This window comes from Nelusetta ayraudi, unplaced genomic scaffold (genome assembly GCF_046127955.1).
Source record: "Nelusetta ayraudi isolate G7.1 ecotype Tasmania unplaced genomic scaffold, CSIRO-AGI_Nayr_v1 ptg000182l, whole genome shotgun sequence".
In the NCBI taxonomy this organism is placed as follows: domain Eukaryota; kingdom Metazoa; phylum Chordata; class Actinopteri; order Tetraodontiformes; family Monacanthidae; genus Nelusetta; species Nelusetta ayraudi.
In genome coordinates, this window is record NW_027466231.1 from 705,001 (window position 1) to 718,390 (window position 13,390).

At 51.0% G+C, this 13,390-nt stretch overlaps 1 protein-coding gene across 2 annotated transcripts in view; it reads right to left on the bottom strand.

Moving 5' to 3' along the window:
* sik3 (SIK family kinase 3) overlaps window positions 1-12,261 on the bottom strand; it is a 25,257-nt gene extending 12,996 nt beyond the window's left edge. Inside the window, exons 1-15 of one of the 2 annotated variants that reach the window (XM_076015182.1) lie at window positions 11,874-12,261; window positions 8,790-8,906; window positions 7,763-7,826; window positions 7,290-7,451; window positions 7,080-7,204; window positions 6,093-6,216; window positions 5,776-5,894; window positions 5,411-5,521; window positions 4,873-5,007; window positions 4,638-4,715; window positions 4,023-4,132; window positions 3,366-3,522; window positions 2,362-2,511; window positions 2,215-2,288; window positions 1,171-1,290 (exon numbers count right to left, since the gene is read on the bottom strand). In XM_076015182.1, the coding sequence (XP_075871297.1) occupies window positions 1,171-1,290; window positions 2,215-2,288; window positions 2,362-2,511; window positions 3,366-3,522; window positions 4,023-4,132; window positions 4,638-4,715; window positions 4,873-5,007; window positions 5,411-5,521; window positions 5,776-5,894; window positions 6,093-6,216; window positions 7,080-7,204; window positions 7,290-7,451; window positions 7,763-7,826; window positions 8,790-8,906; window positions 11,874-12,215 (1,988 nt within the window). In that variant the 5' untranslated portion in view covers window positions 12,216-12,261. The remainder of the gene's footprint in view (window positions 1-1,170; window positions 1,291-2,214; window positions 2,289-2,361; window positions 2,512-3,365; window positions 3,523-4,022; window positions 4,133-4,637; window positions 4,716-4,872; window positions 5,008-5,410; window positions 5,522-5,775; window positions 5,895-6,092; window positions 6,217-7,079; window positions 7,205-7,289; window positions 7,452-7,762; window positions 7,827-8,789; window positions 8,907-11,873) is intronic. The other variant, XM_076015183.1, reaches the window with a different exon arrangement.
* Between the last annotated feature and the right edge of the window lie 1,129 nt (window positions 12,262-13,390).

The following is a 13,390-nucleotide window of genomic DNA, read 5'->3' on the forward strand; positions in this document are numbered from 1 at the left end:
TGGGAGGTAGCGCCTCCTTTGGGTCATCCAGGGGGTCACATGTGACTTTTCCATTCATAGAATCGTGGTTATATTTGCAACGATTCGTTTTGATCTTTATTCAAGAATCAATTTTGAAAGATGAGGTTGAAAACTGGCAAAAGCAAATTAAATTGGAAAATGTCTAAATGGGTTCGGGCCTCCGTGACATCATTTAGCATTAAATTCTACTTGAGACAGCAGAGACAACGATGCACTGGGCAAAAACACTGGAGTCACCTGCATTTCTCTACGACTCCATGCTATTAGCGACCGCAGCGGGAGAAGCTAGCAAGGCTGTGAATGAGGAAACACTGTGTTTCTACAGACTCACTGACCCTGACCCTGACCCTGACCCTAACCCTAACCCTGACCCTAACCCTTTGAAGACACTGAAATTCAACCATGATGCATTTTTATTATAGGATAGCACAGGCTCATTAATGCGTGCATGGTGCTTCTGTACACTCCTTCTCAAAGTAGACTCCCTATCACACTTTCATAGTTTGCTTTTGTTGTCTCCCTTCACTGTAAGATGTTCACTTCCATACACTGGCACACACTTCCATACACTGGCACACACTGGCATACACTTCCATACACTGGCATACACTTCCATACACTGGCATACACTGGCATACACTTCCATACACTTCCATACACTGGCATACACTTCCATACACTGGCATACATTTCCATACACTGGCATACACTTCCATAGACTTCCATAGACTTCCATACACTGGCATACACTTCCATACACTTCCATACACTGGCATACACTTCCATACACTGGCACTGGCTTACTTCCTCTTCTGGGTTGGGAAGCAAATCATGGTCTCGGCAGACAAAGTCAACAACATTTCATTCACTGTGCAAATGCATCCATCAGATCAATCAGGCATCAACGGCTATTGTGTAAACCCAGCCTTGTGTGTGTTTTTGTGCGTCTGTGAGGAAAGTATACACAATGGTAATATTACTGCAGATGGAAACCTGTGACTGTCGGAGCACAACCTCAATGTGTTGGATCAACAGTGTGTGCGTGGAGGGTTGTGTCAGTTATGCTTTACCAATAGAAAGTCAATGTCTATGTGTGTGTGTGTGTGTGCAGGTCCAGCTGGCAGTGGGTCAGTGGGTGTGTCCCCTCACCGGGTGTGTGTGTCAGGGGCCCAGACCGCCCTCTGACGGGCGCCTGGGGCCGAGGGCTCGCCATGCGATGTGCTGGTGAGCGCGTGCGTCGTGTGCCGCTTGCAGCGGTTCGCCAGGTACCTGGGCCGCAGGGAGGGGGGGGGAGGGGGAGGGGGTGAGACTGGGAAACAGAAAGCGCTGCTGATTGGCTCTCTGTCCTCCTCGCTTCACAGAGATGGGGGCGGGGAAAGTCGCCTCTTCCCACCTCTGCGAGAGGGCGTCACTGTTCTCGTCATCTCGGCCAATCAGAATACAGCAAATGGAAAACACACTGATGATTTACGCTTGCGTGGCGTTGCCGTTCTGTGGGTTAAGTGGCCGGCTCGGCAAGCGTCAGGGTTAGCAGAGTGTTGAGGTGGGAACGGGAGACGGTCGGGATGATTCGAGGCTTTGTGCGATGCAACAGAAGAGGAAGAAGCCGTGGGCCGACGTGTTAGCAGAGGCCTGAAGCTGGCAGATTACGCTTGAAGCTTCATCAGAAAGCACCGGCGTGACGGAGAGGCAGAGGAAAGACCGCAGCAGAGTGGCCACGCCTCCCGCGGGAGAAAGCAGAGCAGCCCAGAGGCCCGCGCTCCCAGCAACCCAGGCCACGAGCAGAGTCAACAGAAGCAGTGTGAGGAACCCGACCCGGGCCACCAGCAGAGTCAACAGAAGCAGTGTGGAGGAACCCGACCCGAGCCACCAGCAGAGTCAACAGAAGCAGTGTGAGGAACCCGACCCGGGCTCAGATGTCTGTCTCTGCCTTGGCAAGTTCTCATTGGCTCAGATTCAATGAGCCTTCCAGATTTTGTTCACAATGATTCAGAATGTACTGGGCGTGCATGTGCAGCCCGGCCCACTGAGTTCACATCCGGGTCATGTGACTGTTGGATCTGTTTCAACCATGCAAAGCCGAGGCAGCAGAGACGGCAGCGTGGTCCCAGGTTGCAGTTCCTCCAGGGTGTTCACGTCAGACAGCACCTCTGCCAAGGGAAGCCTTCACCCACTGCAGTCACTGTCTCTTACCTCTGCACTGCTTCCTGGTCCGGCTCACCGTCAGAACCTTCCTCGTCCACAGGAGCAACGGCAGGGATCGGATGCTGCGGAGGCAAACCACAGAGTCAACGCCTGGCAAGCAAAGACCAGCACAAGGAAACATGGTGAGGTCCTCACTGGGCTGGTGACCAGTGGCGAGGGCCCCCGGGGCCGCTTGAGGAGCTGAGCATGCAGTTGGATGTTGGCTCCACCGTCAGAAGCTCTGCGACCAAGTGGACCCATTCCATTCAGCAGCTGCAAGGTGGGCGGCTGCAGTAGCGACTGCTCCTGAGGAGCAAACACAAGACAACAACAATACACACACATCCACAGAGGAACCAGCACACACACACACACACACACACACACACACACACACACACACACACACACACACACACACACACACACACACACACACACACACACACACACACACACACACACACAAAGGTAACAGGGGAGCACTCTTCTGATCAGTGGATTCTTTGGGGGAACCTCCTACACCATCCTAGCAGACCAGGAAGACCAGGAAGACCAGGCCTGCTCCTTGCTTTGTGGCTGGAGACCATTCTGAATGCTGTGTATTATTGCCCCTCCTCCACAAGCTGCCATTGCCAACCATGGGAATTAGCTGGAGGGAGAAGGGAGGCTTGTGGCAGGACCAGCAGCAGGACCAGCAGCAGGACCAGCAGCAGGACCAGCAGCAGGACCAGCAGCAGCCCTGGCATGGCTGTGCATGTTGAGCTTCCTGAAGTTACTGCACGTTGCTAGAGGAGCCTCTGTCTTGAAGGCAGAGGAGCTCCGCTGGTTCTCTGCTTGGTTGGAACGACCACGCTGACGCTCACCTGCTGCTAGGAAGCAGTAAGAGGTCGGCTGACACTAAACCACGACGCTAAGACTCTCGGCTTTCCCAGGAACACGCAGGGATCCTCCAGGAAGAGCAGGACAAAGGGAGGAAGGAAGTCTGAGGTGTTCTGCTGAGGCTGCTGCCCCCTGCAGGCTCTGAGGTGTTCTGCTGAGGCTGCTGCCCCCTGCAGGCTCTGAGGTGTTCCGCTGAGGCTGCTGCCCCCTGCAGGCCAGCCCAGACCAGCGCTACAAAACGGACGGATGGGTAAACCAAACCAACCAAAGCAACGCACCTTGTATTCCAGCTGCTGAGTGGGCTGCAAGCTCTGTGCAGGCATCAGAGTGTGCATCTGAGCCATGGTGGGGGACAGGGGGGGGAAGGGAGGCTGAGGCACTGCACCACGGGGGAACCCAGGAGGCAGCTTCTGGAGGTCTTCTTGTGTCTCCGTCCTGGGAAAAGAGAAGAAACCAGGAGATTCATCAACACCCGACAGCCCACTGCCGACACTACAGTGCAGAACCAGCTGGGCCTGAAGCCTGCTCTGCTCAGCCCTGCTGGTCGCTCTGCAGTTCACCTCCTCCAACAGCAGGAGACAGTGCATCAACTGGGTGCCTTCACGGCCTCCTTGTGATCCAAACTGGTGTGATGGAATGGACTCAGCACCGCTTGAATGTTTTTAATCTACCGCTTGAAATAGACTTAGACTTAGACTTTACTGGGCCTGGGACCAAAGGTGTTTTAGTCGTTAGTCGGTCTGCAGATGTTTAACTTCTCCCAGCACTGTTTGGTTGTAAACCCGACCCGGTCAGTACCCTGCTCTGTGTTCAAGCCACATTGGTTTGGACCCCAGTGAGCAGGGACCACAATGCTAACGGCTGCTAACGGTTGATGACGTGATACAGGAACATCACTGGTTCCTACCAGTGATGGAGACCAGTGCATGCTTTACCTTTGGTCTGGTACTCCAACAGTGTGCCGCCTCATGGAAAGGTACCGAGCCATGGCCTCTGGCGAGGGTTCCTCACCTTCATCACTGTCCAGCGCCATGTTGCCGTCCGGCTACACAATAACACAATAACACAACATTCCGTCTTAAGCAGCGCACTTAAAAGTCAGTTACACACTCTTGACACACAAACACAGTTTGATGTGAGCATAAGCAATAAGCATTGAAGCTCAGAGAATTCATTTTTCTATTTAGCATTCTGAGACAATGTGTTACATTTCAAAGCTTCAAGTGGGCGCCACTCAATGTGAACTGAGGTCCACATCTTCAGGTTGGACTCATTCTAATTCTCAATAGAGTTCAATCAACGCAGCAGAGGTCGTTGGTCTGAAGTCTAGGTTTTAAAACAGCCTAAACATCTGGCTTGTAGACCAAAGCATCTCCAACATCAGCATCTCCAGCTGCTTGTTTTCAGTTAGTGTGTAAAATCACTTGGTCACTGCCAACTAAACCAGTTGATATTTCCCAGGCAGCTGCAGAGTGACACACTCACAGGCACCCGACTGCAGGCACCCGACTGCAGGCACCTGGGCAGAGGGATGAGGCCTCTCAACTCACCTCAACAATCTGGTTTTCTGGGTTGATGAGCTGAACATGAGGGACGGTCATGCTGATAGGGTTTCCCTGTGGATCCGTCTGCTGGGCACAAACACATGCACAGGTCACCACAGGACTGCAGCAGTTTACACACTATTCTATATATACTACACTAGATATAAATCTATTCTTTCACTTGACTCCAGTGTGTGTGGTGGTGTCGTGCGGAGCTGCGTGAGTGCACTGAGGAGCTGACCTGCACAGTGTTGAGAGGATACGTGATGGGCCGCGGCGTGGGCAGGATGACAGGTAAGGTCTTGTGTTTCTTCAGACGGTCGGCCAGCAGACTGTAGATGGCGCTGTAGTGATCGTAAGCATCTGTTTGTAAAGACTGCGGGGGAACGAGCAGACGCTGGATTAGCACCCATGCTAACGCTGACGACAACATCTTCAGTGAATGCAGCCATCGTCACTCTGGATGAGACGGAGGCCTCGTTCCTGGGCTCACAGCATCAGAACTGTTCATGCAATTACACATGGAAGAATAAATATTGACAAAGAATAACAAGAAGAAGTTTGTGAGCGCGTGCAACATTTCAGATGTTGCCACAAGATGTTGAGCAACAATGACTTCACTGTTTGGCTGTGAACGTTCATCACGAGCAGGGACGCCAACATTGAGCTTCTAATTTATTCTAGTTTTAATTTCAAGTTGTAAAATGTATAAAGTCCACTGTTGAAATGAGAAGTGTGAAAGAACAATAGACAGTAAATATTTCATTCTCTGTTCCCACCTGAAGGGTGCGCTCTCGGTCCAGGCCCATTGCCGACATTGCAATCAGCACCTGGTCGATGATGAGGTCCGACTCTCGCTCCGTCTTCACCTGCTCACACTCGGCGATGAGCTTCACAGAGACACAAGCACTGAATGTTACAACACAGCCACACAGTGTTTGCACTGCACTCCCAGTGCACTCCCGCTGCACTCCCACTGCACTTCCACTGCAGTTCCGCTGCACTCCCACTGCAGTTCCACTGCACTCCCGCTGCACTCCCGCTGCACTTCCACTGCACTTCCACTGCACTTCCACTGCACTTCCACTGCACTCCCACTGCACTTCCACTGCACTCCCACTGCTGCTTCACTCTGACAGCTCACCCTGTCAAACTCAGGGTCGGCCTCTCCACCCGTCATCCACTTGTTCTTGCAGATCTGCTCCATGGTCAGGCGTCTGCTGGGCTCCAGCACCAACATGTGTCTGATCAGGTACTCACAATCTGCAGGGGAGCGACGACAACAGTCACACAATCACGCACAGCTTTGCCAGGAGGGTTAAACTGTGGCCGCTGAGAGGAAACAGTGCAATAAAAAGACATTCAGAAAAGTCAGAAAAGTCAACATGTATGTTGTTTGTTGACACGTGTGTTTGCTTTCCAACCACTGTGCGGAACGACGACGGTCAGCGGCGTTCCCACCTGTGGACATGAAGAACGGGATGCGGAATTTGCCGCTAAGCACTCGAGCCCTCAAATTCTGTAGCGTGCTGCCGTCGAAGGGGAGGGCGCCGCACACCAGCACGTAGAGAACCACACCCAGACTCTGCAGGGAGACACAGCAGGAGTTCGCATAGTAGCAGTTATTATTATCATCATCATCATCATCAATATTATCATCATCATCATCATCATCAATATTATCATCATCATCATTATTATTGTTATTATTATTGTTATTATTATTGTTGTTATCATTATTATTATCATCTCCATGATGTGCAGGAGGACCTCAATCATTGAGTCCACTCAGTGAAACACTCACTTTCTCCTCTGTTTGAATCACTTTGCTTCCTTCACTGTTGTGTCTACATTATTTCATGTTGAACTGCATCACTGCAGCGAGGAAGCACTGCACTGCCAAAACTGCACATCAGAAAGTCAGTCCATCAAAACACAGCTATTCAGCTGTGGCCACGCCTTCGTGTTCACTGACACTCAAGGCTGCCGCTGATGGGAAAACTCAGAGTGATGCTCGGAGGCTGGCCAATAAAAACCCTCCTGACATCAAAGCACTCGGACCATTTGGACCATTTGATTGGCCAATAGTGATTGATTGATCATAATGATTGATTGATCATAATGATTGATGAGCCACATTCCAATATTGAGCAAACTGGATTGAGCAACACAGTGATGAGATTGTTGAACATGTGCAGCTGGTTGGGGTCAGGGTCAGGATCGGGGTCAGGGTCAGGGTCGGGGTTAGGATCAGGGTCAGGGTCAGGGTCAGGGTCAGGGTCGGGGTCAGGGCCTGGCTGAGCCAATATTAGATCGATTGATAGACGACCTATTAATGATTAATGATTAATCACATCAATACTCAGGTGTGGTTTTATCATCCACGATGTGAAGAGCTGCTGTGAGTGCGCCACCATCAGGCGGCCTGCAGCAGCAGGATCCACTCACCCAGACGTCCACCTTGGGTCCATCGTACTCCTTCCCTTCAAAGAGTTCTGGAGCAGCGTAGGGGGGACTTCCACACCAGGTCTTCAGCAGCTGGCCTCGTGAGAACATGTTGCTGAAGCCAAAGTCTGAGTCAAAGCACCCACGGTTACTGCCTGCGCTTTGGCCCCGCCCACCTTCAAAAACACACAGGGCGAACGTGGTGGCACACACCTGCAATCTTGATGTTGAGGTTGTGGTCCAGCAGCAGGTTCTCGGCCTTCAGGTCTCTGTGCACGATGCTGCGGCAGTGGCAGAAGTGAACCGCAGCCACGATCTGCTTGAACTTCTTCCTGGCGTCCTTCTCAGCCATGCGACCGTGGGCCACCAGGTGGTCTGCAAGGACAAGGACAAGGACAAGCACACACACACACACGCACACGCACGCGCACGCACACACACACACACACACACACACGCGCACACACACGCGCACGCACACACAGGATAAAAGATGCTGTCAGGTTTGATCTTTTTTGAAAAAGCAAGGAGATGGAAAATGAAGAATATTCCAATTCAATCGGTAAAAATTAACTCTTTGAAATTAGCTCTTTAAAATTAGCCTTTAAACTTAGCTCCATGCTAAGGAGTGAACACTGTCAATGCTAATTGAGCAGCGTGACGCCGCCACTGCGTTGGTGCTTTACCAAATATCTCTCCGCCACTGGCGTACTCTGTCACCAGGTAGATCATCCTCTCCGTCTCCATCACCTGGAATTACACAACAGCTTCAGTCAGGACGCAGTGGGAAAACCTTCATCACTGCACTGCACTCCTGCTGCTGAGGAGTTGCTGCGTATGAACTGCAAGTCTGGAAGAGGCCAACACGCTGGCTTGGTCCAACGTCTCTGCAACCTTCCCAGTGGTCCCCAGGGGGTTTTATTGTGCTTTGGAGGCCTTCTAGGGGGCGCTGTAGTGCACAATCTGGCAATTCTTTCCTTTCACTGATGGAATTCTTCACCAGTTCTGGCGAGCGTGGGGAGTTTTCAGAGATGCTCTCGGCCTCACACAGCTTCAACAGCACCATCAGTAAGACCGCAAAAGCCTCATTTAACATGTTTAGCATGTTTACTAGCTGTTGCAAAACCCCATCTGAAGCGCAGGGGGCAGTAGCGCTCCCACTCTCTTTCATAATGGCCTTGAGAGAGAGTGAGAGAGAGACAGAGAGAGAGAGAGAGGCTGAGGGAGAGACAGAGAGAGAGAGAGTGAGGGAGAGAGAGAGGGAGAGAGAGACAGAGAGAGAGAGGGTGAGGGAGAGACAGAGAGAGAGAGTGAGGGAGAGAGAGAGAGTGAGGGAGAGAGAGAGAGAGTGAGAGACAGAGAGAGAGGGTGAGGGAGAGAGAGAGGGTGAGGGAGAGACAGAGAGAGAGAGAGGGTGAGGGAGAGACAGAGAGAGAGAGAGTGAGGGAGAGAGAGAGGGTGAGGGAGAGAGAGAGAGTGAGGGAGAGAGAGACAGAGAGAGAGAGAGAGGGTGAGGGAGAGACAGAGAGAGAGAGTGAGGGAGAGAGAGACAGAGAGAGAGAGAGAGGGTGAGGGAGAGACAGAGGGAGAGAGAGAGAGAGAGTGAGAGAGAGACAGAGAGAGAGAGGGGGAGAGAGAGAGAGAGGGAGAGAGAGAGCGAGAGGGAGAGAGAGGTACAGAGAGAGACCAGCAGGTGGAGGTGTGACCAGGTACCTGGTAGAGGCGAATGATGTGTGGATGCTTCAGCAGCTTCATGATTTGCACCTCTCTGAAGATCTTCTTCAGGTTCTCATCGTCCAGCTGAGTCTTATCCACTATCTTTATCGCCACCTAGAGGGAGAAGGAAGAAGAGCGCCAATGAAAACCAGTGCCAGCATTCACGACACCAGGACTTCCCTTTGTCAATGAACTCTTTGCTGAAGACGACAACGCTCTTCCAGATCACAACAGGTCCAGTTGGCCCAACTGAACCTTCTAGAACCCTACAGAGACCCACAGCAGCAGCACCATCTTCTGTTTTCACACAGTGCAGACATTCCCAGTAAGGGTTTGTGAAGGAGCCTTAATGAGTCTGAAAACCTTCGTAACCTTCGTAACTTCTCCACGCTTCACTGTTGTAGCCCAGAACTTCAATGTGACAATGATGCACAATGTTTTTAGCTTTATGAAAAAATCTGAGATGAAACCCCCTTAAAATTTTGCTATGAGGCTTTCAGGGGCTCTCATGGGTCCAGCAGCTCCAGGATGGAAGTGCTGGAGCGGTGCTTGCAGTAATTTCAACGATAACTTCTGCAATTCCAGAATTTTAAATATTGTGCTGATTGTTTTGATCCAGTCAGTCAAAATAATGTATATATACACCAGGAAGAGAAAAAGTACTTCTCCACATATATACACCTCTTTGGTAGTTTGCTCAAATGACGATAACACTGTGTACTGTTGTACCATGTTTCCCCAACATGTAAAGTAATTACCCTCATGAATGTTGAAGTAACAAACGTTTCCCAGCAGCAGCAGCAGTAGTAGTAGTAGTAGTAGTAGCAGTAGTAGCAGCAGCAGCAGTAGCAGCAGTAGTAGTAGCAGTGGCAGTAGTAGTAGTAGCAGTAGTAGTAGTAGCAGCAGCAGCAGTAGTAGTAGTAGCAGTAGTAGTAGTAGTAGTAGCAGCAGTAGTGGTAGTAGCAGTAGTAGTAGCAGTAGTAGTAGTAGTAGCAGTAGTAGTCGTAGTAGCAGTAGTAGTAGTAGCAGTAGTAGTAGCAGTAGTAGTAGCAGTAGTAGCAGTAGCGGTAGTAGTGGTAGTAGCAGTAGTAGCAGTAGTAGTAGTAGTAGTCGTAGCAGTAGTAGTAGCAGTAGTAGCAGTAGCAGCAGTAGTAGTAGTAGTAGCAGTAGTTGTAGTAGCAGCAGTAGTAGCAGTAGCAGTAGTAGCAGCAGTAGTAGCAGCAGTAGCAGCAGTAGCAGTAGTAGTAGTAGTAGTAGCAGTAGCAGTAGCAGTAGTAGTAGCAGTAGTAGCAGCAGTAGTAGTAGCAGTAGCAGTAGTAGCAGTAGTAGTAGTTGCAGTAGTAGCAGTAGCAGTAGTAGTAGCAGCAGTAGTAGCAGTAGTAGTAGCAGCAGTAGCAGCAGCAGTAGTAGTAGCAGCAGTAGCAGCAGTAGTAGCAGTAGCAGTAGCAGTAGCAGCAGTAGTAGCAGCAGTAGTAGGCCGTACACATTAGTGTCTGGAAGACACAACCACTTTGAGTACCTCCTGTCATTGTAGAGGTCAAAGGTCACTCTTTAATCCAGTGATTCTTAATAAATGTAGTATAGAAATATTGATGCAAGTTTTTCTTTTCCTGGTGTGTGTACACATTACTTTGACTGACTTTGTAAACCAAATGTATAAATACAACGACAACAATCGTGTTGTTACTCAACTCCAGTTTTCTCGCTAGGTTTTCAGGGAAGCCTCTGAATATCTCGCTCTGTGTGTCAGAGACAACGCAGTGTTGTCATGTTGTCCACTAGAACTGAAAAATGTTGACCGCTTCAGAGTCGGAGCACAATTTGGCAGAGTGTGCGAGCCAGTGCCAATCAATGGGGTTGACCCTAACCCTAACCCTGACCCTAACCCTGACCACTGACAGGGAGCTCCTCACATCACTGCTCACACTCAGATGGACCAGATCCGCTGTGCACCTGAGGTGGACCAGAGCTGCTGTACATTTGGAGCTGCATCTTTGATTCCTCAGCAGGCTCTGACTGGCTTTGACTCCTCCTCCTCGAGGAGATCAGGCCTGGTGGAAATGGGCCAAGACACAACTACAGATCTACCAGAACATACAGAGGACCCCAACACACAAAGTGAGCCAGACTCAAGCAGCCGCTGAGTCCCAGTGTCACCACTGATCACAACACTCACATCACAACACTTCAGTTCTCCCCTCATGGTGTCACGATGATGTCATGATGATGTCATGAATCCAGTGCGTCCTGAACTCTGAGCCTGGCTGGACTTCAACTCCCTCCAGTCACCAAGAAAACAGAACCACTTTCTGTTTAAAACTCTTCATGACAAAAATCAAAGTTCAGATACGTCGACAAAGACACAGACACACAACTGATACAAAACTGTTGAAGCACGAGGACATTTTAGATGTCATGAGAGATTTAGGAAATATGAAGTACTGTTGTTGTACACAACGTAATTATACAGCGGTGTGTGTGTGCGTGTGTGTGTGTGTGTGTGTGTGTGTGTGTGTGTGTGTGTGTGTGTGTGTTTCTGCCAACACTTTTTCACGTCAAACAGCGGCCACGCGAAGAACGAAGGTAAAAGCAGAGCGTGACTCTGCTCCTGGAGGCTTCACCCTGCGTGACGACTGATGACTCTGACGGAACCCTCGGCCTCCACAATAATGGGCCTCGACAATCAGCAACACACAAAGATATCAGCATCTCTTCTCACTGCTAATTAGCCACCAGGCTAAAGCTAGCCGCTCCGTTCGGAACATGTCGGCTCTCTCCGGAGTCGACACGGAACCGTCGAAGTGCAGCCACCGCAACAACCTCCCGCCTCGATCAGCACAACACACACAATCAACACGCGCTGTGTTGCTGTTATCGCAGTCAAAATGGGTTTTACGTTAGCGGGTGACGCGCGCTCGCGCGGGCACGGGCGAGAGCCGTCGGTGTCAGCGGAGCGGAGTGTCCGCTGTCTGCGGGGCCATGAAGGCCTCACACGTCAATCCGAGTCCGCGGCTGGCGGTGAGACCCCCTCCGGCCGCGGAGCGGTGACACCCGGCCGCCCGGGATGTCCGCGGCCCTCACCTTGGCTTTGGTGATGATGTGCGTGGCCAGCTTGACCACCGCGAAGTTGCCCTTGCCGATGGTCCGCTCGATCTCGTAGTGGCCCACCCGGGCAGCGGGGGGCCTGTTGCCGCCGCCGCCGGCCGCCGCGCCGGCCCCGGGCCCGGGGTTGGACATGCAGGCGGGGGCCGCGCTGCCGCCGCCGCTGCCGCGACCCGGGTGGCTGATCCCGGGGCCGGAGGAGGAGGGCGGCTGGGCCCGGTGGCTGTGGGAGCCCAAGGTTGTGTGTGCCGCCCGGGCAGGGTGTGTGATCCCGGCCGCAGTGCTGGAAGCAGCGGCGCCTCCGCTCGACACGGCCGCCATTTTCTCGCCTCTCTGCGGGAACAACAAGCAGCAGCCTGGCGCAGCTCGCAGCGCAGCACCGAGCGCCGAGCAGCGGTGGGCGGTTCACAACGAGCCGGTTCACTAGAGCCGGCTCTTTGGAGTGAACCTAGAGAGCCGGCTCCCGAGTGGAAGCGGGAAATGGGTCGATGATCAACATCCGTTCATTGTCGGAGTCGAAAGAGAATCTGAACAAAAAAAACTATTACATTAGAAACCCAACAAAACGAATAATAAATACCTTAATACCACACACACACACACACACACACACACACACACACACACACACACACACAGATGGATGAACTGATTTTGTCCCCCTTCTTTTTTAGTTGAATGCTGCCTTTTGTTTTGTTTTTTTGCAAATGTTTTTTTTTTTAATCTTGTGATGTTTTGTTTTGTTTTTCGTTCACTTGTCCATAATTATGGTGGATGTTTGTTCTGGTATTTTATTCCGTATATATTGTTTTTATTTTTACAGCACTGTGTTCCGTGTTGAGTGTATGAATAATACACATTTAATATTGTTGATATCATGAACATTGTTTATTCATTCAAGTAACAAAAAATCTAAGGAGCCGCTTGGGAGCCAAAAGAGCCACCGACTTTTTTTTTTTTTTTTTTCGTGAGTTGAGTCAAAAGAAGCGGTTCACTGAAAAGAGCCATAACTCCCATCACCACGGCGGACAGACACGCCCCCCAGCAGCGTCATGTTGTTTTACGTAAAGGCCGCTGTCTTCCGCAGCGCCCTCGCCAGGCGGGTCGCCTTGGCAACGATCGGCGTAACAAATGACTTCACCCCCAGAAACGTCTTAGCGTTGCCATGACAACAGAGAGGCGCGCGTTGTCACCGTGGCTCTTATGATTCAGTGGTTCCTTCCTCGCAACCTGCTGCCTGCGCCAACCCACTCCGCTCCACCGCGGTGTCGGAGAAAGACCTTCACTTGTGTTTTATTGTCTTGCTGTTTTTCCCATGGTGGATTTATTTCTGTCACAAACAGACTTTCATACGTTTTATATCAATGGCTGACTTGACTGTGAATCGCTAATTTTTTGTTTTTCATTTTGTAAATGTTTAAGAGGCCTGTTTATTCATTTAATGTCCTGGGTGGAGGTGCCGCTATAGGCCATCAATGACTCAATGAATCAATGAA